Raw genomic sequence first — 25,628 nt, 5'->3', positions numbered from 1 at the left:
CCACGACCAACTGATGGATATGGAGGTATAGAAACAATATGGTTTTTCAAGGTTCACGATGGCGATGCATTTGGTGCTAAAGAAGGTGCATGTTTCCCTTGCTGAATTGAATTGGTAGCTTAATTATATGAAAACATGGTTGGAAAACACATGTTGGTCCCCACCAAATTATCCAGGGGTTAAAGTAAATATTGATGGTAGTTGGTTGGAGGGTCAAAATAGGATGGGATATGGAGGGCTTATTCGGGATAACGTGGGGAGATGGCTGGGTGGTTTTACCAATTCAAAGACAGGGGGTGATCTTTTGCAAACTGAACTTTTTGCAATAAATTGTTGGAATTTGACTACAAACAAGTGGTGTGCGAGTCAAATTGTATTGGTGCAGTGTCTATGATTAAACGCGCTAATTGGGAGAGGAATCTTATTCATAAGCATAAAAATATAATCAATAATATCAAAGATTTGGTGGAAAGAGATTAACGAGTTACATTTACTAGAATCTCGAAAGCGATTAATCAAGTAGCTTATGTCCTTGTAAGTCGGGGAGATAGGTTGAGGGTTCAACATATAACATGGAGGAATCCTCTAAATTTTGTGTTTCAAGTGTATAAGAAGGATCTCTATTCCCTACATTAGTTTCTTTTCTTTCTAGTTATTTTTTGTCTAATTTTTTTCTCACGACACAAAGAAGAAAAGAATACACTCTATGATTTGGGTATGTGCAATAATTTTTTAAGTAAATCTTTAGTAAGAGTTTTAACATGTGATTAACACTTTATCCAATAGTATTAGTAGTTTTTTTTTTCGTTCAACCAACTTATTCACAAAAAAAATCATTAAATTGAATGATATTCTAATTTTACATCTTTAATTAATTATAAAATATAATTTATGATAACTTTTATGACAAAGAAGTAAAAAACTATATTAACATTACATTAATATTATCTATTAGCCGTAAAAAAATTACATTAATATTTAATTAGAAGACTCATGACCATCAAACTTTAATGTATTAAATATTTTTATATGTTCAATAAAAAAATTATAATAATTAAATATTAGTGTATATACTTTTTTTTTTCATAAATAAATAAGAATTTACCCCACTAATACTATTGTGCATTTTATTCATCTTGTGGCAAGAAATCTGGAACAGGATTGGCAGTTTTGGAGATCTGAAGAATATGGGTGGTTTCACCGCTGAAGATCTATCCACCATCGGCGGAATCGCCACCGTCTCGCTTCTTCATTCCTTCATTCCCACTCACTGGCTTCCTTTCTCCATTGTCGGTCGCGCTCAGAAATGGACTCTCTCCACCACTCTCCTCGTCAGTACGTTCTCCATTTCCACCTCTCTTCTCTCTAATTCCGCTACTTAGCTCTACTTTTACAATGCTTTACGGATTCTGCTTTTCTTCTGCGTTCTTCGGATCTCACTTGTGAGTTAAGTGAATCACAAGAGATAAATTATTCTCGCAAATGACTTGATTTCTGCATAAATATCAAATCTAGTGATGCGATTATGAGACTAAATATTGTTGTAAATGATTTGAGTTACGTATGTATACTATGCACATCTAAGTGTTGAAGAACAATGCTCAAAATTCATGAAGTATTCATAATTAATCCAAAAAGTAGGGTAAAACTTTCCTCCTTAGTATTTAACACGATTGCTTTGGCTAAACTAATTAAAAATTTAAATTCAAATAAAACTTTGCCTTGATAGGAATCTTCGATAATCGTCTTCATGATTCAAGTCTTTCTTATCATTTTCATTACTACTAAAATTTTAGATCTCTTCCTCATCATCCTCAACTATCAATTTCTTTCCCTTTCCCCTAGAGATTGAAAGCCTAGATGCAGCCGCCCAATTGCATTGGCAGTATCTTTCCAAGTCATGGTATCATCATTAAAGACCAAATCTTCTTTAGCATCTTTGCCATCTCCACCATTTCTCTCACTAACCACTTGTTATTATAGAATGGGATCAACTTCACAACGTTCAAAGTGTTCTTTGAGAGCTTGGTTTTACTTGATATAAACCCAGTCTTGCAACTTTTGAAGCTCAAGCATATCTCTCTTCTTCAAATATATTTATATTATAGTTTTGAAAAATAAAACTTAGTTTCACAATCATTAAATGAAACTCTGCAAATTTAAATCATTTAATATCAACTTACATGCTCAAGAGTACTCCAATTATGCTCACATTCCAGTGAACTACAAATCAAGCTCAATAATGGAAAGTTTTTGCAATTTTGGTGTATGTGATACATACATCCTCCACCACTCAACTGTAGTGCAGAAGTTATTTGCGTTAGGATGGACATGAATTGCAAAAATTTCTTTGTTCCTGTCTTCATTGCCTTTGACAGCACTGTTTCTTTCTTTATTTATTTAGTAAAGACTATAGGTATCTTTTATTGGAGATAATCCTATTTGAGTCAGGTAGAACATTTTGAATTTCCTTCTTAGCCCTATCCATTGCTTCATATATGTAACCAACCTTTTACATCTCCTCTTATTCCCATACGATATCTTGTCTTTCAACCTGTTACACTGCCATGCTATGTCAATGTTGTCACCTGTAGGTTTAACCAATGCACAAGAAGACACTAATATTGATGCTTCTGCAGAACTGTTTCTTTGTGGAGCTGCTTCTGTGTGTGGTTGAGGGGATGCCATAACAAAACACAGTCATTTGACTGTTGGAAGAGCTGTTTTCAAAGAAAAAAAATGGAGTAGAAAAACTAGAGCATGAATTGAGACTTGAGAGACAGTTATTCTTAAAAAAAAAACAGTGCAAAAAATAGGAACAAATGAGAACACTAGAAATCAAAAGAAAAGAAAAATGATGCAACAAGAATTCAGAAACAAACAGAGCTGTTTTTTTTTTTTTTTTTTTTTTTTGGACAAGAGAATTGGTTGCCACTCCCAGCCTGCTGGAAAGTGAGTGGGCAAACTGAACAACAGAGGAGAAGCCACAAGTGGGGGAAAACAATACAATAGAGATTGAGCTCAGAAGATTAAGTTCTTTTCTACTGGCATCATAATTATCATTAATAATCAGAAGACTGGCAGATTTTCCTTAACTTATTATGGTGTTTGATGTTACCTTTAGATTTCTAATACAAAGACTCAGAAGACTGTGCTAGAATTTTGTTCATTAACCTTATTCATTTTATTTCATGCAGCCGCATTTGGAGCAATTTTGCACGTAATATCCACTTCACTGCTTGGTATAACAGCAATTACCATGGCTAACACCATTGCTGGTGAAGAAACAGTGCACAAGATTGCTTCACTTTTGCTTGTATTTTTGGGTGGTAGTTATATACTTCTGTTTCTGATGGGAAAGGGTGGCCATAGTCATTCGCACAACCAACCCATGGAGAAAATGGCTGTAGCTGGACTTATTCTTGTTCCTGCCTTGTCTCCTTGTGCGACAACACTCCCAGTATTTCTTGCTGTTGGAAATTCATCCTCCATGATGGTGCTTGCCATCATAGTACTACTATTCAGGTATTAGTCAATTACCTTAATCCATAGGAATTTTTTCTCCTGCTATTTTGTGCTTCTTATTCAGATATGCATACTTTTCTAAAGCTTCCATGTGCATGTTTGGTGGATCTGTGTTGGCCTATGATTATTTAGAATGATATGTTATTTGTTGGAAAATGGTGTCAGATTATCAATACTGAATTCTGACATCGGCAGTAACATTGAAAAAAGCAAAATCTTCCAAAAAATCTTTTACTCCATGATCATGAAAATGTGTTTTGACTATCGAAACAGGTATGTGCAATTCAACCTAATGAACTATTTGATGTTGTTAAATCTGGACCCAAGAGTAAAACTAGGTAGGGATTAGGGAGATCCAGATCAGGTTGAACTGTTTTAACTAGGTAGTTGAATCTTGATGACATTGTTCAAAAAAAATTTATGAAACAAATGAAATTTATAAAATCTTTCAGGAAATATGAATTGATTAAATCAGGTTGAGTGCTTTTAACTGGTCTGAAGTTGTTTGACCATCTACTCAGTTTTGAGATTGAATTATGATCAGACAAGTTACCAATTCATGGTTAGATCAATTGGGCCACCCAGTCTGTTTGGCCCGACAACAATGACCATTGCTTGAACATTTGTCTACAATGTTAGGAAATACTATCGAGTCTTAATTTGTATGTAATTCACATGAAGCAATATCAAATTTATAAAATCTTTCGGGAAAAGTGAACAGAATCAACAGATTAAACCAGGTTGAGTGATTTTACCTGGTCCAAAGGTGTTTGACCATCAATTCAGTTTTGAGACGGTTATAGTTGGATAAGCATCCAATTCATGGTTAAACAGTTAAACTGGTTGGACTGCCTAGTCTGGTTTCTGACAACAATTACTCTTCGATTGGACATTTGCCTACAGTGTATGGAAATACATGAATTATGGAGTTGTAATAACAAGACATCATGTAAACCATTTTTCATAACAACTTATGCTAAGTCTTCTAGTAAGACATGTCGGACAAACGTATCAATTTTGGCACCACAAACTAATTGAAATTTGAGATTTCATCCAAGCTAAACAAAGATGGTTAACAGTTGAACTAGATCCCTTGACTACCTTTTGGAAATACAGGTTGCTTGATGGAACGTATAAGAATCCTTATCTTGTCTCGTATATGAATTTTGAATGCTGTTCTGCACTACAGATTCATAATCCTTTAAGTCCAAGAGCTTCCTAATCTGGATTGATGCTAGTTTGATTTAGATGCCAGTTAAGTTTGCAAAATTTTATGTTTAGATATTCATATTACTAAACAAGCTTCACACATATTGCATTTACAGCACAATAACTGTGATGACTTCGCTAGTAGCATTGTCATTTTATGGGGCCAGTCAGCTGAAGTTTCACTGGGTAGAGCGATATGACAAACTTCTTGTTGGTTCAGTGCTGTGTTTAGTAGGAGTCTTGACCCTACTTTTTCATGATCACGATCATGGAGAAGTAGTTACGATCGGAGAGCACTCACATAGGAAGATTATTACCTTGTGAGATATATAAATGTTTTTGTAATTAACATGCTTTTGAGCATTGTCACGGTAAAAAAAAATGATGTTGCTGTTTAGAAAATTGATCATCTTGGTCTAGTTTGAGTGATTGTACACTGAGTTTATAATGTGAAGCTAATGAATATTCAAATTACCTGTTCTGTTGGTACAAACATACTTTGATTAAAACTTCAAAGTGAAACACCAATTAATTTAGTCTAGTCTCTGAAAGAATGATCACTGCATAACTTATTTTAAAATTACTTCAGTTCACAAAATATTGCAGAATCAGTCTGATTTAGTGTGATAGAATATGTGATTATTCATTTATACAAGTAAATAAATGGTTTACCGCAAAAAAATCTGGTACGATCTTATTGTAGAGGAATGAACTCTATGAGACTTGTACACTAATAAACGGTCTTCATTAGAAGTAAAGAGTTTTGCCATTAAATGGGATTGAAATTTATGCAATTTATGCACCAGTAAATGCATGTTACATCTTGATTGACAATGAAAAATACTGCACTGATTAGCAACATCGAAATTGATTTTGCTTCGGGGTAACTTGATTTTAGTAAAAAATATAAATATAAATATAAATATTTGGTAATTGTTTGGTAAAATTCATTTTACTTTCAAATTTGGGTTATATTAAAAGTGATAAAACACAACTTTTATTATTTTTTTATTTTAAGATTACAGCTGAATATTGAAGTGCCATCATATGCGCCCCCTAATACGGTTCGTCTCTAATCCATACCAATTTCATGTCTTACTTAGCTTGCTTAAAGGAATGAAAAAGGGTTATTAAACCTACATAAAATTGGATACAAAAATTCACATTTGATTGTTAAGCATTCCCACTATCTCAGCCAAAACATAGCTTTTATGTTGAGTTGGAAAATTTACACAACTTTTACATTCAACTTGCTTTGAAGATAATTTTACTTCAAAATTAATTTGCATAAAATCAATTTTATTAAAAATTAATTTCATTCAAATAATTATGTTTTGGAACTACACATGCATACACATACACGCACACAAAGAGAAATATTTAAATGCATATTACACACAAATTATGTAACAACCGGTCATGACTGATACATCTCGTGAAAATCTTCAAATAATAGTGAAACTACTCATATGCTTGAGATTTCATACTCACTTTACATGGATATACACATTATGATGTGTATATAAGTATAAAAGTATTTAAGAAACAACTCTATATATATACCGTATATGTATAATCATAAAAAATAAAACAGTTTAGGATCCTAAATGTCAATCAAACACAATTATACAAGCTACATGTAGTAGCACCACCATCAACAAAAAATCACGCCCTTGCCAATAGTAGCTCTCATGCAACGTATAATCATCGTAATCCAAACTACCATGGAAACAGAAAAAGTAAGCTAGAGTTCAAAAACATGTACATATAGAAAACAAGTTTATAATATACAAAAACACACCAGATATCATACATGAAAACTAATAAGATCCAAAGCAAGCATGTACCTCACCCAATTGTGTCCCAAAAGACATTAAAAATGCACATGAACACATCTCAACATATATCATATGCAAACACATCAACCAATATGTCGACACACATTCACTTACGGAGATCTCCTAATAACATGAGCAGTCTAAGTGATTTTCACTCTATCGAACCAACCTAATCGTTTTCACGCTCGAAGTGTCGGCTTAATCACAACAAAATGGGACACTAATCCCTCTTTTGGTTTTTCGAGTCTCATCACTTACACTAGGAAAGTTTGGTTCCACCATCAAGAGTAGTACAATTGGGTATAGGCTTACCATGACCTTAGCATGCATTACCAAGTCACATATGAAATTTGTCCACTGATTATCCTCAAGGAATTACACAACGTTTCCAAGTACTTGGTTAAGGGTTCTAGCCCTCGACCTCATACCTTACTCAACCGCTAACTAAAAACTTTGAGGAGGTTTAACACACCTCAAAAACCCACTCCAAGAGACTCACCTACTCAAGGAGGGTTTTTCAAACAATGGCCTACTCGAGTACTATTCCAAGATTTCCTACGTGGGTTCTTCAGTTTTTAAAATAATTTTCTCTCCTCAAGTTCTAAGTTAGTCATCATGCTTTAATGCCACATCGCATTCTTAACATCAACACCTCACCATACATCTACTATATACATCACATCCAGTCAATGCATATATAGAAATCAATAATATCAAATCATGTATAACATATCAATGCTTAACACCTCAACCAAGAATGGTATACTAATGCTTAACAATTCATACAATAATAGCATATCAATGCTTCACCATTCATACAACAATATTTCAATCATATCAAGAACATAATTGATCAATACAAGCCATATACACTTTTTTGGAAGACAACATAGTCAATTGCACAAGCACTAAATCGCTTAACGCTTCCTAAATCGCTCAACGTTTTCAAAAGCACTCAACTGTTTTCAAACAACTCAGCCTTTTACCTCTAGAGATCCCTCAATCACACGAGCCCCAAAGCGCTCAGTCAGCCCTTTGCCTCCAAGGACCCCCTGTTACGCGGCCCCCAAAGTGCTCAATCATTTCCAAATGGCTCAATCCTTTGGTGACATAGGGCATCCTTGTTCTTCACCATTTTTGGACCTCCACACTTGAAACTCAAAAAACTCAACATGCAATGGAAGAAATAGTACTCATGCACCAAAAACAACTCAATTCAAGTCCTATGAACAACATGCAACCATCAAAACTCAAAGATTCCAGCTTCCCTTATCTCGGAACAAAGTGAAATTGAAGAACCCTGATGTAATTCCAAGGTAATAGAAGAACGATCGGCTCTACACGAATTCAACGACTTGATTTGAGATTTTCACTACCCGAATCATAACAACACCACTTAGAAGAGAATTAAGAAGAAGAAGAGAAAAAGATTGGAAGAAATAAAGCTCATGAACCATAGACCTTCTGTTTAAAATCTTCTCTCTAGTCAAACCTCATAAATTATACATTATAAATTTTATATTTTTCTTATTATTCAAAAAAAAATTTATACACTCAATTTTAAATAGAAATATTTAAATGCATATTAGTATAATATTAATAAATTGATAAAATTGTTATTTATAAAAGGTTTTAAGAGGGGGATTTTTAAGTGAATATTTATATAATATGAATAAATTTCTATATATATATATATATATATATATTCACTTAAAAAGTAGTTGTTAAAATATTTAATATTACTATTTATTTATAGTGTTTTTTTAAATCAATTTTCTTATTGTTTGAATAAATAATATGTTTATTAATTTTAAATAATTTATTATATATTTATTGAATGTATGACTATTTATATGAGGATATATATTTATGTATATTAAAAGTATACTATTAAATAAAAATTAATTATTTAAGGATTATATATATATATACACAAATGTCTATAGATTATACATAACAATATTATTTAATTATTTTTCACAACATAGTTTATAAAACAAATTTTAAAAAAGAAAGAATTAAATGAATATTAATGTAATAATAGAAATATATTAATTATTATTTATTTATAAAATATTTTAAATAATAGTAATAGAATATTATTTATTTTCTTTATCTATATATTCAAAAATATTATTAAGTATATATACATATATACATTAATTTTTTTATATTAATTTTCTCTTTGTTTGAATAAATAAGTTTAAAACAGAAAATATTAAATATATTAACATGATATATATCATTAATTTTGTATTTTTAAAGTTAACATCAATAATAATATTGAATAAAATATATTTATTAATGTTAATAAATGTAATATATATTTGTTAAATGTTTAACTTTTAATATTAGTATATGTCTTTTTTTAAAAATTATTATATAAAATTAAATTATTACAAAATTATATATATATATATATATATATATATATATATATATATATATATATATATATATATATATATATATATATATATATATATATATATATATATATATATATTACAGAGGGATTTGGCTCAAGGGTAAGGTTAATGATTCCTCAATTTACACCAAGTATCAAAGCAATCCATAAAGAATATAAAGACTTCATTAAAAGTATGATAGCATATGGATCCAAGTCTAACAAGATTAGTATAAAGATATGATAGCATATGGATCAAGTCTAACAAGATTAGTATAAATAGTGACATGTACTATACAAAGGTAAGAATAATAGAATACTCTTCTATATATGTAGTTGATGTTAAATAATTAGAAGAAAGTTTGTAATATTTTTATTAGTGTCAAATTTTTAATATACAAAAAATAACTCAATTATTATTTTATCTCTAAAAAAATCTGAATGTTTTTGGAATCGAATCGTCTTTAATTTTTCTTAGTTTTAGACCAAAATATAAAAAAAATTTCTCTTAAATTTACTTTGGTGACGGGGAAAAAATATATTAGTTTATTAAATATAAGATCCAAAAGTGAAAAAAAAAATAGAAAAGATTAAATCTTAAATAAATCATACTTTTTAGTGATAAAAATACCTTTAAACTCTGAGCAAAGTATGATATTAATAATTTGACTAGTCAATGTTAACCAAAATAAAGTTTCCCTTTTGAAAAAACTACGTCCCACATATCTATTAACTTTGTGAAATATGTAAATAACTTAAATTTAAAACTTTATTTAAAATAATTGAGTTCATATAAAATTAACAATTTATTGTACACTGATTAGATAAAGGTTTAATATATTATTTGGTTTTTAATTTTTTTTGTGAATTTTTATTAGGTCATAAATTTTAAAAAAATTATAATTAGATCTTTCATTTTTTTTATATTTTATAATTTAGTTTTTGAACGATTCATAAAATTTTATAAAATACTTTTTTTTATATATTTATATATGAACAACTATATCATATTATTATTCTATATAACTATCCATATATTTTTGAATTCCTATATGTAAGAATTCTTTCGTAATCTTTCTAATCATAAAAATTTTATAATAATAACAAATTTTTATGAGTAAAAATTAAAAGATGATGCATATGAATAATGATATGAAATATCAATATGATGTGATTGCCAAATTTAAGAATATAAAATATTTTATGAAATTAAATTTTTAACTTTATAAACTAAATTACAATAATGTAAATACTTACAACTTTTATTTAATTTATGAATGCAATTGAACAATGTCTAAAAGTTCAGGACCAAACCATGTATTAAATTATATTGTGTATTATATTTATAACTTATTTAAGTCAGTTTCTTTCTTTACTTTTTCTCCAACTTTTAAAGAAAAATATATATATATTTAACAACGAAGGAAATATAAATATTTACGATCTGTTTAGTTTTTAGTAATTATTTCCATTTTTCTATATTATTTTTACTTTGTTTTGAAATGTAATAAATATTTATAAATGATTTTTTACCATTTTATATATCATTATATAATTTTTACCTTTATTATTATTAATTTTTTGCATCTTTATCTCGAAAGAATCTAACATCACCATATTAGATTTAACTTGTCTAAATTTAGGGTGCCCTTTGGGAGATAAAGTGTGCTTATAGTTATTGATTAACAAATTAACAGTTAAAAATGTGATAAAAAAAATTAAATACATATTCAACAAATTTTAAAGTTAATTACAATCAGATGATTTTCTAATAACTATCATTAGTGCACATTATCCCTATTAAGTGCATTTTGTTACTTTAAAATAATCAAATTTAATATTATTAATTTGCAGGTTGAAAGTAAATCGACAATTATGGATAAAAAATAAAAGTAAATCGACAATCGAGAGTAACTAGATATGCATATTTTTAATTAGTCTATATTAATCACACGAGTCAACTACTATTGCAAGTATTCAAACATGCGTATTTTAGTTTTCTTATATATTTTAAAAAAATACCCTTAATATAAATAGGGGATAGGAATATGATTTATTTCTCACAGTGAAATAACCCCTTCCCAGTTTTCTCTAAACTTTTTTTAGGAGTCTTATTTTTCATATCCATGATGAATTATTTTTTGTCTCTCAACAAAGAAAATGTTGAAAAGAATGAGAGGATTCATCCAAGGAACTCTTGCAATCAAATGCTCAATAGGTTTCAATCACTTAGGGATCACTCAATGACACCTCAAGGTATGCAACAGAGACCTCAAAATTGTCCTCGTCCTCTCAATTTCATGCAAGGTACCAACCAATACACATTTTGATATTTTCTTAAAGTTCTTCATTAGAGTGAATATACCATAGAAAAAATACGTTAATCCATTGAAATATGGAATGTTAGAGTGAATATTTGCGACAATAAATGAATAATTTTTATATATTTTATTTCGATTTTAAGTCTACTAATAATATTAAGATTACTGATATAAAATATTGTTCGTTTTAACACTCATTGAATCATCATAATTTTATTTATAAATAAATATTTCTGTTTATAATTAAAATTATTTGTTAACTCATCAAAATGAACAATATTTTAAATGTAATTGTTCTAATGATATTAATAGATTCGAGATTGGAACATGTCTAATACTAAAGAATGATTGATTATAATCTTAACTATTTTATTTATAATTAATTTTTCACATTTTAAATGTAGGAAAATGCCAAGACAATAATAATGTAGATGTCAAGCCTCAACTACTGATGCCACATGTCTTCTCTGGCAACAACGTTAATCTCTCAAGAACAAGACATGATCAAATGTTGCCTTTTGCTCTTTCAAGTATTGCTCAAAGACAAACTGATTATCGTAATCTTATGAGTCTTCCATCTCAGACAGACTCAAACAAAAAAAATTTAATCAATAGTGTCGATTTACAAAGTCATACAAGTAGTTTTCTTAATCCCTCAACAAGAGCTACATTTCATAACCAAGAAAACCTTTATGGAGCAAATTCTTTATATCCAAATGATCAAAGGAATAACTCTTCAATGTTTAATTATTCAAACCCCCTTCCAAGGGTTAACATGAATACTTTTCATGCAAAAGATATAGCTAAGCCAAATCTATTGCCTCCAATTCAAATTCAACATTTGAACTTGCTTTCTTACAAGGATATAGCTCAAGAAAAAACAATGAAGCGTCCTTGGTGTGAAGTTCAAGAGAATGACATCATGACAAGTGTTTCAAAAAGGCAAAGGATGAACTTTACTCCACCTAATTATTATGAAGTGCAACCTGGAATCAAAGAGTTACTTCTTTTCAAAGATGAAAAGCATTCAGTTCTTAACGTCAAAATTAAAAATGATGCAAAAAAGAATAATGTTAGGGACAATTTGGATCTCTCGCTACACTTGTGAATCATGCTATGTCATACATCTCCTTTTAGTTTAATTAATATCTTTTATTCATGTTTTTAAATAATATTTATGGCTATAATTCTTAATAAAGATGTATTTCTTTATGCATTTGTCTTATACAATTAATGGAGTTAGCTTAGTAGTTAGGGTAGAATGCGTATGATCATAAATTCAAAATCTATTCTTGTCATTGTAATTTTTATGAATTTTTTTTTATCTTCTTGTTTTCTTATACAATTAATATGTGCTGTATTTGTTTTTCTTCAAATGTTCTTTTAATAAAAATAATATATATTTATATTATTCTTACAAGTGTATTTTTCTTTTTTTCTTTTCTTCTCTCTCTCAATAATGCAACAGATGAAAAATATGTTATTGTGTGTAAATTTCATTAAATACAAGTAAACTTTATTTTCATAGTAATAATGAACAAAGTTTGGATATTATACCTAAACAACTAAGCACGGCAATTACAAATCTACTAATAATTCTTAGAGGACACCAAACCCTCCTCAGTCCTTGTCAAGTCTACACATATTTCTTTATTTTACTTGTTTACCATTATGACACTCATCTGTTTGGTTTTGACCCATATTGCTACATTTATGATAGGATTCTCTCTCTATGTACTACAATATCTTTATATTAATACAATTATTTATAATTATATATTTATTTATTATATATAAGGTTTTACATATATATATATATATATATGATATACATAAAAATATTATATATCATAAATAAATGTAATAATTTATGTACAGAATCTTCTATGTAAAGTGAATCATTGGTCTGTTAGTTAATATTTATAATTTTAAACTTTAATAATTTATAAATGTTAAAAAATAATGTTAAAGATGATTTTTTAAATTAAAAAGCTGTATAAAAAGTTAAAAATACACTAAAAATTGTTGTATAACTAGTCGCACAGATTAAGTATATATATAAATAAATAAATTATATTTTAAATTTATGATATTATTTTATATTATATCACAATATTATTTTTATTTATTAATAATTTATTTCATGAGTTTAGGAAACTAATTAAGTTAGATGCTGCAATAGAAGTTTTTGAAGAATCTGAATGGCATTAATTCAGAGCATGCTTTTAGTCACATTTAAGATCTTAACCTTCCTTCATGAGGTCGAAGATTAAAAGTTATGGTGTTAACATATTAATTATTTAGAAAGCTCCACCTTTAATTAATTTTTTTAAAAGTACAAGATAATTGTTAAATTTATATTTGACATCATGACTTTAGTTATCTGTAAAGAATATGCTGCCACTATGGTTGAAGAATATGGTGACATTTAATGTGGCCCCCTAATATTGAAAAGACGAATTTAGAAATAGAGATGTAGAAAAAGTAAAGCATCGATTAAAGGCATGACCAAAAAAGTTCATCAAGCCAAAATACTAATCACATGTCCACAATTCCTATACTTTCTCTTCCTGTGATGATGTCCCACTTTACCTCTCAACTTTTTTGCAAATCTTCAATATCTTATAGTTTAATTATGTGATATTGCTTTTGTTTATTTATATAAAAAAATGAAAATATTTTCTTAATTATAAGAGATATAGATTCACCTTTAAATCTATAAATTGTTAAAAACATAATTATATCCTTAATTATATAAGAATTTTATTAATGAAATATTTTCTTATTTTCCTTTCTTATAAAAGTGAATTTATTCATTTAATTATTGAGATATAAGCTACGTCCATCGATGAAAAAACCAATCAATGAATTATGGTAATTTTATAAATATGTTATGAGTATCTTTGTAATAAAATTTAAATTTATGATATTATTAGTCAATATTGGCTTAACTATTTTTATTAATTTTAAAGAATAGAATAATTGTTATTTTAATTTATATATATATATATATATATAAAACCAAAAGATACTATTATTTTAATGAACTAATATATGTTTTTGGTTTTTTATTTATTTAATTGGTTCAATTTAGTCTTTTTTTATAAAAAAAAATTAATTTGATTACTTAATTTTAAAAAAATACGTAACCTTTTAATTTTTTTTAAGTAAGATTAATAACATTAATTTTTTTTTTGTACACATGGTATGTGTCATTTTTTATTGTGTCATAACTTAGAGTTATTGTATAATATGATAATGACTTTCTTATGTAAGAAAGAATATATTCATCTTAATTCTTAAGTTAAAATAAACACATAAATTGAAACACTTGTTTAAAATCATTATCACCTCTTATCACTAATATTTTATCACTATTATCATTTTTTTTTGTTATCATTATTATTGTCCACACAATAAATATTATTATTGTCATTGACCTTGTCATCTTTATTATCATTTTTTATAATGTCATTACTATTAAAACATTTATCATTATCATCATTACTTATACACATAATAGTGGTGGTATTTATGGTAGTAATTGTAGTTTTAAGTTCTTACGATCTCACATAAGAATCTATTCTCATTATGTATGTATTATGTATGTGTGTGTCTCTCTATATAATATCTTCTCTTTATGAAGAAATTAAATTAGTTTATTGAATAAGAACATTTTTAAAGGACTACTCTTTAATGATAGTTTGGTAAAAAAAAAAAAGAGATAACTTTTTCTCTTTCAATTTATATTTATTATTTATTTTAAATTAAATTCAATATTTTTAAAAATTATCTACAGGTAAAAGTCATCATATATCACAATATAAATTATTTATTATAGATTTAAAATACAAATTATATTTTTAATTATAATATAATGTATATATTTAAAATATTTTTTTGTTATAAATTCTAGTTTATATAAATAATCTTTTTATCATATATTATTACATATATTAAAATACTAGTAATTAAAAAACAAGCTAGTTGATTTAATTATTATTAGGTTATAAATTAGAAGAAGATTTTCTTAAATTCAAGAAAGTATCACACTTTTAAATAATCATGTAACAGAGACACTATTTTCGCTGTTCAATATTTACCAAGTGTAGCAAAGTTGAAACTCAGAGAAACAATAAATACATTAAATTGATGTTTTTTTTAAATATATAATTAGTGATTTTTTTTATGTAATGGTGAGACAAATAAATGTTGACTATTAGATTTTATTTTAAATAGTCAATAAACACATTAAATCATGTGAGTTTTTTTCCTTTCCTTTTTTTTGAAGTTACGCAACTTCTTAAGTAATCACATGATTGAATATTCAAACATGATTATACACGATTACATAGATTTTTTTTCTTCTCTTGTTCTCATATTATAAATAACTCTCTCTCGAGATAATCACTTTAATCATTTGCTTATGAAAAAGAAATAGGATAGAGACAAAATATAAATGAGTAAAAATAAGAAGTTGAGTATGTTTGGTAGAGAAAAAAAAAAAGAGAGAAGAAAATAGGGAAATAAAAAAGTGTGAGTGAGGCCCACAAATTATTTTCATTTTATATGTATGTTTTTACTTTTTTCATTTCTCACCATTTTTCATTTATCTATTTCGGTGTTTATCTACTATTTCTTTTATCTTTCATTCTTTCTTAATGGGCGGATCCTAGTGTCATGCTTGGAGAGGGAAAGGAATTCAAATGTCAGAGGAAGTATCTAATAATTAATTTGAGAAGAAATAAGTAGTTAATAAAATAAAATTTGTAATTAATTATTAGAGTAAAATTATGTTTTTGGTGAATAGAGACATAATTCTAAAAAAAAGTGAAATTGTGTAAAAAATAGAAAGGAGATGATATTTTAAAATTGTATTTTATATATTTAATTTTTTTGTATATAATTATTATTACTCATTGTATCATATCCAAATTTAATGATTGTCACATATAATGTCTTATTCATTAGTCATATGCATTACCATAATACATTACGGACGAAGGAAATTTTGCTTCTAGTAATACTATTCGTTTGGGGTGTGCGTGGTTCGATTTTAAAAAAAATCAAATCGAATTATATTGCAACATTTTATTGAATTCAACTAGTTTATGAATTATTTGAACCATATCAATAAATTGGTTTAAAACTAAATCACTTTTATAAACAAGTTCAAAGTTGGCTTTAAATTGATTTCAAAACTAATAATTTCAATTCGATTTTAAAAATTGAACTAGTTTTAAACCTTTTTTTAATAAAAAAAAGTTTTTTTTTCAAAAATTGTGAACCAAATCTTGATTTATGCTTAAATAAAAAAATAAAATTTTTTTACTAGTTTGACATTTTAATCAGAAATTAATCAAATAAATAAACACATCATAAAAGGTAGAATTTTTATTTATTTTATTAACAAATGTTTTTAAAAGAAAAAAGTTTACAAAAATGAACCCATAAAAGTCAACTAAAAAATATTGAAAAACTATACCTATCATGTAAAAAGTTAATCATTTACATTTACTTCAATTGTCTAAAGACAATAGAGAAAAAAAAAAAAGAGCAAAAACACAATAATTATAAGTAATATTTAAATATTTTATGTCTATAAATCATTAAATCATGAGATGTGAGAAATATAAATAAATTATTTTTATTTAATTTAATTTTATTATTATTTAAAAAACAGTGCATTGAACCTAATCACCAATATGATTTGGTTTTTAAAACTCATTTTATGTAAATAATACAATTTTTTTTTTTCAAATTGGTTATAATTTATTTTAAAATAGTGCAATTCAGTTTCAAATTTAAACTTGTTTATTTGATATTTTGCACACTACTATTACCTATTATTATAATGCGATGCCTATTAAAGAGAATCTTATTTCTTTAATTACAAATACATATGATACAAAAGAAATATAAAGTTATTTTTGTCTTATTTGTTTAATTTCATGACAATCTCCTTTTCTTAAAGAGTAAATTTTTAAGTATGAGACCCACCATTTTCTCTACTTAAATATTCATTAATCCCCTCCTCTAAATACCAATGTTTTTTTTAATATATTCTTCGGTCCATCTTATAATCCTCTCTAAATCTACACTCCAAGCATATTTGAAGAGTTTTTGCAGTATTCCAACTCCATGAAAATGCATTATTTAAAAATAATAGTCTCAGCATCTTCAAAGAAATTAGTTAGTTTTTTTTAATATATTTTACACTATCAAAATAGTTTTAGGGAATATTAAATTTCAACCAATAGATATATAAAAAAGTAGCTTGGATCAAATGGGAATCAAAGACACTTATGTCTTCAATAAAGCCCTTTTTAGCAAATGGAGATGGCAAGTTCTAAATGGTGACAATACTTTGTGGGTAAAAATCCTTCAATCCAAATATGGAAAGCTTCGAAGTAGATTATCTACGATGATGGGATCAAATGGGTCACAATGATGGAAAGTTATTATGAAGGTGACGTCAAAAGAATGTACAAATACCTAGTTTAAAGATAATATGAAGGCAATGGTGGGGGATGACTCAGTGTTCAAGTTTTGGGAGTTGAGGCAAGGGGGCCAAATAGTCTAAGAGTATTATTTCCTAGGCTATTTTCCCTTGCGAGTCAAAAGGAAGCCTTAATCCCAGAGGTGGGAGTGTGGCGCGAGAATACTTGAGAATGGAAGTTAGGGTGGATGAGACCTTTACTTAGCTGGAAAATTGGTAGGGTGGATGAGTTGATGAGATGGCTTGTAGGGATCCGGTTAAACTAGGAGCTAAAAGATGGTTGAAAGTGGGAAAGATAGTTTGGCAAGGATGAGGACTACTTTATTAAAGAAGCCTATAAGTCAATCCACACTTATTGTCAAGGATAAAATTATGCCTTTTTTAAGGTCATCTGGAAAGAAAAAGTATCGTCGGCTTCCAACATAGGTAGAGTTGAATAAAAGAAATGTTCAAGCTACTAATGACGAGTTATGTCCTATCATCCTACCTGAGCCTAAAACTATTTCACACCTGTATGGATGAACTGTTATTGCTAGTTGGGGCATTTGGTGTCCATGCCCTCAAACTATACTTCACATTTGTGGCATTATCTTAGATTGGGGAGTGAGAATAAAGGTAATAAGATTCTGTGTGTAATTTAGTTGACAACCTTATGGTCTATCTAGTTAGCAAGAAATACGACTGTATTCAAAGGAAGACCATTCCATGTGGAGTCAATGTGGCAAGAAGCCTTATAGAAATTTTGGTCATGAGTTCAATGTCTCTACAAAAATTTAACTTTCCCTTTCTATAAGTGAATTAGACAACCAAATTACTATATCAAAAGTTTAATAAGGAAAAAAAGGATCTTAATCTCTTGTGACTCATCAATTTGTAAAATTTAGAATGTGGTTTTTTTTATATTATAAATTATGTTTTGGTTTTATGATGTAAATATTATAACCGGTACTAATAATATTAATTCTTTTGATCAATCCTGTGATTAAAAGAATCTATACTTTTCCGAATGAAATTTTACCTTAAAAAAAAAAAAGTACATCATATATGTAACTTTATTTTCAATTTAAACGAATAAAAGAATAAACGTAGTAAGAATTTAGACACCGGAACAAGTGAAAAATAGATGCCATGAAAAAGAAAGATTGTACGATTTGCTTTTTTGTGCATCGAAATATTGAATGCTCGAAGCGCGTGTCCTCACGCTCCACTTTCGGCAGAGAGTGGGACCCACGTGGATGTGGGCATCACTGTGTCATCCCATGTTTCTTTTGCATGGAAGCAGCTATGATAAGATTCATTACATTATTCTCTCTCTCTCTCTCTCTCTCTCTCAATTTCCAAATGTTCTGTCAATGATTCTCTTACATGGCTCTTCGCTGAAATCCAAGTTCATATTTTGCAGCTTTGCTTTACTGCATCCTTGGTAGTTGGTACCCACCAAAATTTTTCAATCTTTTTCTAAATTCTAATTTTCACTCTGATTTTTGCTTTTTGGGCACATAACTGCTTTTGGGTTTGATCCAAGTTTTGTTTTTGGGCTAATTGCTCAAATAAAAATTGCAACTTTCTAAAAACGATTTTTGCAGCTGGGTGATCTATCCCTTCCTTGAAATTTGCCTCCTTTGCTGTAAATTTGATTGCTTTCTGCATCTCCACGCACACACTCGCCCACTGTGTCTCTCATTGGGTTTTGAACAGTGTCTTTTGGCTTTCACCTTCACCTTTCAACTATTGCTATTATCTTTTTGGATAGTGGATGCTCTTTTTCTTTGATTGTTTTGGAGTTTGAGCTGGTTTTCCCTCTTCAATTTTTAGTTCTGTCTGCTGTGGTTTCACCAATATTGTTCTCCTCACATTTTCCTCAGATCAGATGCAATTTTTGTTTTCTAGTGTGTCCAGATGAAAATTGATGTTGACATTTCATAGTTTTGATAGTTATCATCTCCACCGCTTCTTTAGATGTTAGTCCATTTTTTTTAATGTGTTGTTACACACAATCATGTTTTTCTTGTGGGAATTGTTGCTAGGTTTGTTATGTTAATTCATTTATTGTTTATTTAATACACTTGGTGTTTGATGAATTCACAGATAGAGCTTCAGCGCAGTATTTCCATAAAGTGAAAGCCAAGTTCAGATAGATTTGGGATAATGGGGGCCTCAAGCTCCAAAATGGAAGATGATAAGGCATTGCAACTATGTCGTGAGAGGAAGAAGTTTGTGAGGCAAGCACTTGATGGACGTTGCTCACTAGCAGCTGCTCATGTTTCTTATATTCAATCACTGAAAAACATAGGAACAGCTCTTAGAAAATTCACAGAACCTGAGGGACCAATTGAGCCTTCTTTGTACACCAGCACTAATGCAACACAAGAGCAACCACTTGCTTTAACTGAAAGGACCCTCTCATTCTCTTCACCATCTGTGTCACATCACATAGATGAAACCTTCTCTCCAACTCCCTCTCCTCCTAGCTCTTCTAGTAAGTTCAGAGCAAATCATATGAAACTTAGTAGTATTTCTTCTAAGAAAATTGAAGAAAAACCACCTGTACCTGTTTTAGGAATAGTAACATCATCAGGTACTACTACTACTACTGCACAGAATGCCAGTGTAATGTCTGAAACAGCAGCATTTGGAGATTCTTCTCTTCCTGCTGGAACTCCACAGTGGGATTTCTTTGGTCTCTTTCACCCCATTGACCATCAATTCTCTTTTCAAGATGGGAAGGGTATGCATCAAGATATTGGTAATGTTGATGATATACAAAGACTAAGGGACGAGGAAGGAATTCCTGAGTTAGAAGATGATGAAGAGAAGGCTTCATCTCATGGAAGGGAACACTCTAGGGACTCTGAAGATGAATTTGATGAAGAGCCTACTGCAGAAACTCTAGTCCAAAGATTTGAAAACCTAAATAGATCTAACAGTCACATTCAAGCAAATGTTGTACCTGCCCCAACTAAGCCTGTGAAAGGACATTCAGCTTCTGAAGTTGAATTAGTGAATGGAGAAAAGGGGAACTCTGCTAATTTGCCTCCATTAAAAACAGCAACTATGGCAGCTTTGCCTCCACCTGAAACAAATAAACCAAGGGTGAAGGGAAGTCATAGTGAAAACAAAGTCACCCCTAAGAATTTCTTTTTAAGCGTGAGAGATATTGAACTGCTCTTTATTAAAGCTTCAGAATCAGGCAAAGAGGTTCCAAGGATGCTTGAAGCAAACAAGTTTCACTTTCGTCCGATATTCCCAGGAAAAGAAAGTAATCTTTCTGGCTTTCTTCTTTTCTTTCTATCTGGCTTTGAATCAGCTATCATCCAGGAATATTCAATATTAGCAGTTCTTACTTTTTAGTATAAGTAAAATACAATGATGAGATTTAGAATGGCAATTTTTTTACCATATTCTTGCTCTATTTAAGATACATCTATACACTCGGCCAAAAATAAGAGAAAGGGATCTACCCTATAGGCTAAAGACACTCCCTATATGATTGTCCATTAATTAACTAAGATATGGTACATTTTTTACTAAAGTATCTTCTTGTTGTTGATATCCTTGGGGTTTGAAAGAACACTTCACTTTTTTGTTTCAAAGAGGCTTTGGGAAGTTTCTTTTCGTCGCTGTGTAATTTATTTCAAAATGAGATGCTTTAAAATTTTAACCAGAGAATTCTTATTTGTAACAGATGGTTCATTGGTATCCTCCTTTTTGAAGTCATGTTTCTCATGTGGGGAAGACCCAAGCCAAGTCCCAGAAGGTAATTTGAGTCATTTTTACTGTTGATCTTTCATGTTTCCTAGACATTGCTGAGCTGACCTTGTTGGGTTGAACCGATCTTCTTGTTAGTTCTGAAACTGAAAGTATTCCCTAAGAATACACATTTTCCATCAGCAGGAGTGATGTGAATTGCAAATCCTGTTATGAAATCTGGCAATTGTTGGCGTTGTTCAAGACTCAAGATATTGTTGAATATTCTGGATTCTGTTATTAAATCTGGCTATTGTGTATTTCCTACTTATTTTAAAATTCATCTGAGTTCCTTTTAAATACTGCAACATAGCAACAGAATTCTTTTGTATGCCATTAAAAGTGAAACTCATTACAGAAGATAAGGTTATACTAGACCATCTGATTCTGAAGCTTCTTTTACATGAAATGCATCCTATCTTTTTATTTTATTTTTAATTTAGATATTCGTTGCTGTTTAAAGCTGTCTTTTGAAATCAAGATCTAACTTTTCCTTCTTCACATCTTCCTAGAACCTGCTCAAAATTCGGTTAAATACTTAACTTGGCATAGAACTGCATCATCTCGATCCTCTTCATCCAGAAACCCTTTAGGAGCAAGCTCAATAGACAATGCTGAGGACCATACAAATAATCTCTTTGATAATACTTGTATGATCGCTGGAAGTCATGCATCAACCTTGGATAGGCTATATGCTTGGGAAAGGAAACTTTATGATGAGGTGAAGGTACGATGTAGTTCTTATCTACAATTTTGTCAACCTTTGTGTATTTTCTGTATGTTACATTTTGAATGATAATAGGATGTTGCAGAAGTCATGTTTCAATCTTAGACTACCTAAAGTTATTCTGTTGACAGTTAAATAATTTGAATAAATAGGTACATGTTATAGAATTCGGCTATTTCTATGTCTGTTTGCTAATATCATTGTTTATTTCTACGAGTAGGCTAGTGAGATTGTAAGAAAGGAGTACGACATGAAGTGTAAAATCTTAAGGCAACTGGAATCAAAAGGAGAAAAGACCTCCACAGTTGATAAAACACGTGCTACAGTCAAGGATCTGCACTCAAGAATCAGAGTTGCAATTCATAGGATAGACTCTATATCAACGAGGATTGAAGAGTTGCGGGACAAAGAGCTTCAGCCACAACTTGAAGAGTTGATTGAAGGGTATGATTGTGTAGGTTTTGCTTGTTTATAGAGTATCTATCTATCGCATGCTGACATGTATTGCCTTGATAATACCAGAGTGGGATAAAAGGTGCACCAAGATTCCAAGAAGAACAAACACGAAATTCCATAAAAAAGTTTATTAGGAAGTTTCTATTGATATTTTTTGTAAAAGTTGCTAATATTTGATAAAGTTCTTAATTTGGTGAATGTTTTTCTACTAAAGGCTATAAATTTATTAAATGAAAAAGAAATAGTCAATAATCAAAAAGCTACTGAAATACATTATTTTGCTTTTGCGGAGGTCATTATCAAGCTCGGGAGACAGAATTATACCCTTGTTTAAATTCTTATGATTTTTTTATAGAGCATAACAGCAAAAGCAAGGAATCATTCCTCCTAAACTCCCTTGCACTTTGACACTCACCAACATGACTCATTGAACTTAATAAATGGTGCATATCGACTCCCTATAGTGGATTTTCTGCACGTAAAACCTTGTAGAGTTTTCTATGGAAATAGTCTAGACATCAAGAACCTTTTTTCTAAATTAGGAGTAACTTTGTAGTTAGCTTGTAGAAAATTGATTGTGCAAGATTGCCAGTTTTCTATTGTTACTCGCTGATGCAGTACAATCAACCTTTGAATGCCAGTTTATTGTGCTTGGATTGGTAAGCAACTAATGTTTCCAATTTTCATCGTCAGTCCGGAGAGATGGATGATTGACACATGTAAACTTATGTTGATTGGTATCAGCTTCTTGCTTTTGTATTTCATCTGTTTCTGTTTTGCTTTGACAGATTGAATCGGATGTGGGAAGTGATGCACGAATGCCACAAACTTCAGTTTCAGATCATGTCAGCAGCATATAACAACAGCCATGCTAGAATCACCATGCATTCTGAATTACGAAGACAGATTACCTCCTATCTTGAAAATGAACTTCAATATCTGTCATCAAGCTTTACCAAATGGATTGGCGCTCAGAAATTCTATCTGGAGGCTATAAATGGATGGCTTCACAAATGTGTTCCTCTCCAACAAAAATCATCCAAAAGAAACAGGAGGCCTCAACCTGATCTCCTTAGACGTTTAGGCCCTCCAATATATGCCACCTGTGAGGTCTGGTTGAATAAACTTGCTAACTTACCTGCAAAGGATGTTGCGGATTCGATTAAGAGTTTGGCCGCGGATACTGCCCAGTTCTTACCACACCAAGACAAGAACCAAGGAAAAGGTGCCCATCCTCATATGTCAACATGGAAGGCTGATATTGGTGGTGAATCAGCAGATGGTTTATTGAGAGATGACATATCAGAGGACTGGGTTACAGGTCTTGATCGATTTCGAGCAAGCTTGATTCGATTTCTTGGTCAATTAAATAGTTTGTCTGGCTGTTCTGTCAAAATGTACACAGAACTTAGACAAGACATTCAGGATGCCAAGAGTAAGTACCAGCGATTAAATTCTCAGTCTCAAAATGGACATTTGAATTCTCAGTCTCGAGATGGTAATCAGAATTCTGAGTCTCAAGGTTGATCCATCAAAGTCACAATCTCAAGAGGTTTGGGCTGAAAATAAACATCCACACAACAACAGAATTACGATGAAACATTGTGGAATTCCAGAATTATAGTTTTGTGTTGAAGCATACAAGTCCACAGGATGGAGCATTTGTACATGATAGGATGTAATAAAGTCATTACGGATTGCCACGCTTATTTGTTAATTTAGATTCTGATGGGATAAACTTCTTCAGAAACACTTTTGGGAGAGAAAAATAAGAAGAAAAAAAGAGATAAGTTTTTTCATATGTTAAAATTAGCTTAAGTAGAAGTTATTTCTTATTAGATTTTCCAAAATCTTGTTTTTAACATATATAAAACTAGTTTTAGTTTATGAAAAAACTTATTTTAATTTTTCTTCTAATTTTTTTTCTATTAGAAATATTTCTGGATAAACTTATCCAAATACATCTTTAGGACCTATTTGGCTAAGCTTCTCTAGAAGTACTTCTAGGAGAGAAAAATAAAAAAAGAAAATCGAAATAAGTTTTTTCACAAGTTTAAACTAGTTTATATATGAGTTAAAAATAAAATTTTAAAAAAACTAATAAAAGAGAGCTTCTACAAATTAACTTATGGATAAAAGTTAATTTTAGTTTATAGAAAAATTTATTTCATTTTTTTTCTTATTTTTTCTCTCCTAAAAGTACTTATGAAGAAGATATCCAACCAGACTCATAGTTCTTTAAAGAATAGAATAGAAGGGAGCTTGCTCTGGAGAGATTATGAATGGGTGATTAAGGATTCAGTAAGAGGTGTAAGTACTAGGTTCTGTGGTGAAGATTTGGGTGCAAATTTTTGCTAATAAAGGGTTTCTAGCAGGACTTGTACTCTCCTCCTGGTTTTCCTTTGTGTCATTTTTTCATTTATGTTATGTGTATATAATTATTGTTTAATATACTTATTTGAATTTTGGTCAAGAGGAAACTTTGGTATTTAACCGAAACGAATGAAGTTGCATGACCCATGTTGCAGACCTTTGAATTTTATAAAGGAACAATCAAAGGCAAGTAACCTCACTGATTTTCAGCATTTTCGTTTTGGACAACTTGCGTTTAGACATGCGCGTGTTTATGCAACTGTTAGGAAATGAGTGTGATCTTCTTGGCAACTTGTCTCAGATGCATTGAATTACAGCCTTTATTACTTTGTAGAAATGCTGTCTAAACATGAGGATTAGACTTGGTGTATGCTTGTAAAATTGGTTTTGAAGTCAAATAATTTATGTTTGAACATTTTTGTTTTGAAAGCAAGTTTGAATTAAAATTGTAAAATTTTCAATTTCACCGAGTCAAGCTCTACTCTCTAAATTCTGAATATTACATAGGCTTAGTTAGGGAATAATG

The 25,628-nt window shown here is 29.7% G+C and overlaps 2 protein-coding genes across 5 annotated transcripts; both read left to right on the top strand.

Annotated features, from left to right (window-relative positions):
- Positions 1-1,119: 1,119 nt before the first annotated feature.
- LOC109788102 (Fe(3+) dicitrate transport system permease) lies at positions 1,120-5,208 on the top strand. The gene is made up of 3 exons (XM_020346757.2): positions 1,120-1,335; positions 3,198-3,525; positions 4,851-5,208. Exons 1-3 carry the CDS (start codon positions 1,188-1,190, stop codon positions 5,056-5,058), a joined length of 684 nt encoding a protein of 227 aa, XP_020202346.1. The 5' UTR covers positions 1,120-1,187; the 3' UTR covers positions 5,059-5,208.
- A 13,859-nt stretch (positions 5,209-19,067) lies between these two features.
- LOC109808319 (bZIP transcription factor (DUF630 and DUF632)) lies at positions 19,068-25,245 on the top strand. 4 transcript variants are annotated; one of them, XM_020371262.3, is made up of 6 exons: positions 19,068-19,229; positions 19,888-21,058; positions 21,485-21,556; positions 22,059-22,273; positions 22,494-22,717; positions 23,518-25,245. In XM_020371262.3, the coding sequence occupies exons 2-6, from the start codon at positions 19,948-19,950 to the stop codon at positions 24,254-24,256; spliced, it is 2,361 nt and encodes a 786-aa protein (XP_020226851.1). In that variant the 5' UTR covers positions 19,068-19,229; positions 19,888-19,947; the 3' UTR covers positions 24,257-25,245. The 4 variants fall into 4 exon arrangements, with proteins under 4 accessions (XP_020226851.1, XP_020226860.1, XP_020226868.1 ...); XM_020371271.3 differs by having other exon boundaries at positions 19,078-19,225; XM_020371279.3 differs by having other exon boundaries at positions 19,089-19,222.
- Positions 25,246-25,628: the final 383 nt, after the last annotated feature.

This window comes from Cajanus cajan, chromosome 9 (genome assembly GCF_000230855.2).
Source record: "Cajanus cajan strain Asha chromosome 9, NIPB_CcT2T_4, whole genome shotgun sequence".
In the NCBI taxonomy this organism is placed as follows: domain Eukaryota; kingdom Viridiplantae; phylum Streptophyta; class Magnoliopsida; order Fabales; family Fabaceae; genus Cajanus; species Cajanus cajan.
The sequence above is the reverse complement of the archived record's forward strand: the minus strand, read 5'-3'. Positions and strand labels throughout refer to the sequence as shown.

What these genes read in the sequence shown, in the direction of transcription:
- LOC109788102 (XM_020346757.2), top strand. Translation starts at nt 1,188, where the DNA reads ATGGGTGGTTTCACCGCTGAAGATCTATCCACCATCGGCGGAATCGCC. An exon ending in CTCCACCACTCTCCTCGTCA is followed by an intron (nt 1,336 to 3,197) that starts GTACGTTCTCCA and finishes TATTTCATGCAG; the next exon opens with CCGCATTTGGAGCAATTTTG. An exon ending in ATCATAGTACTACTATTCAG is followed by an intron (nt 3,526 to 4,850) that starts GTATTAGTCAAT and finishes TTGCATTTACAG; the next exon opens with CACAATAACTGTGATGACTT.
- LOC109808319 (XM_020371262.3), top strand. Translation starts at nt 19,948, where the DNA reads ATGGGGGCCTCAAGCTCCAAAATGGAAGATGATAAGGCATTGCAACTA. An exon ending in CCCAAGCCAAGTCCCAGAAG is followed by an intron (nt 21,557 to 22,058) that starts GTAATTTGAGTC and finishes ACATCTTCCTAG; the next exon opens with AACCTGCTCAAAATTCGGTT. An exon ending in CTTGAAGAGTTGATTGAAGG is followed by an intron (nt 22,718 to 23,517) that starts GTATGATTGTGT and finishes TTGCTTTGACAG; the next exon opens with ATTGAATCGGATGTGGGAAG.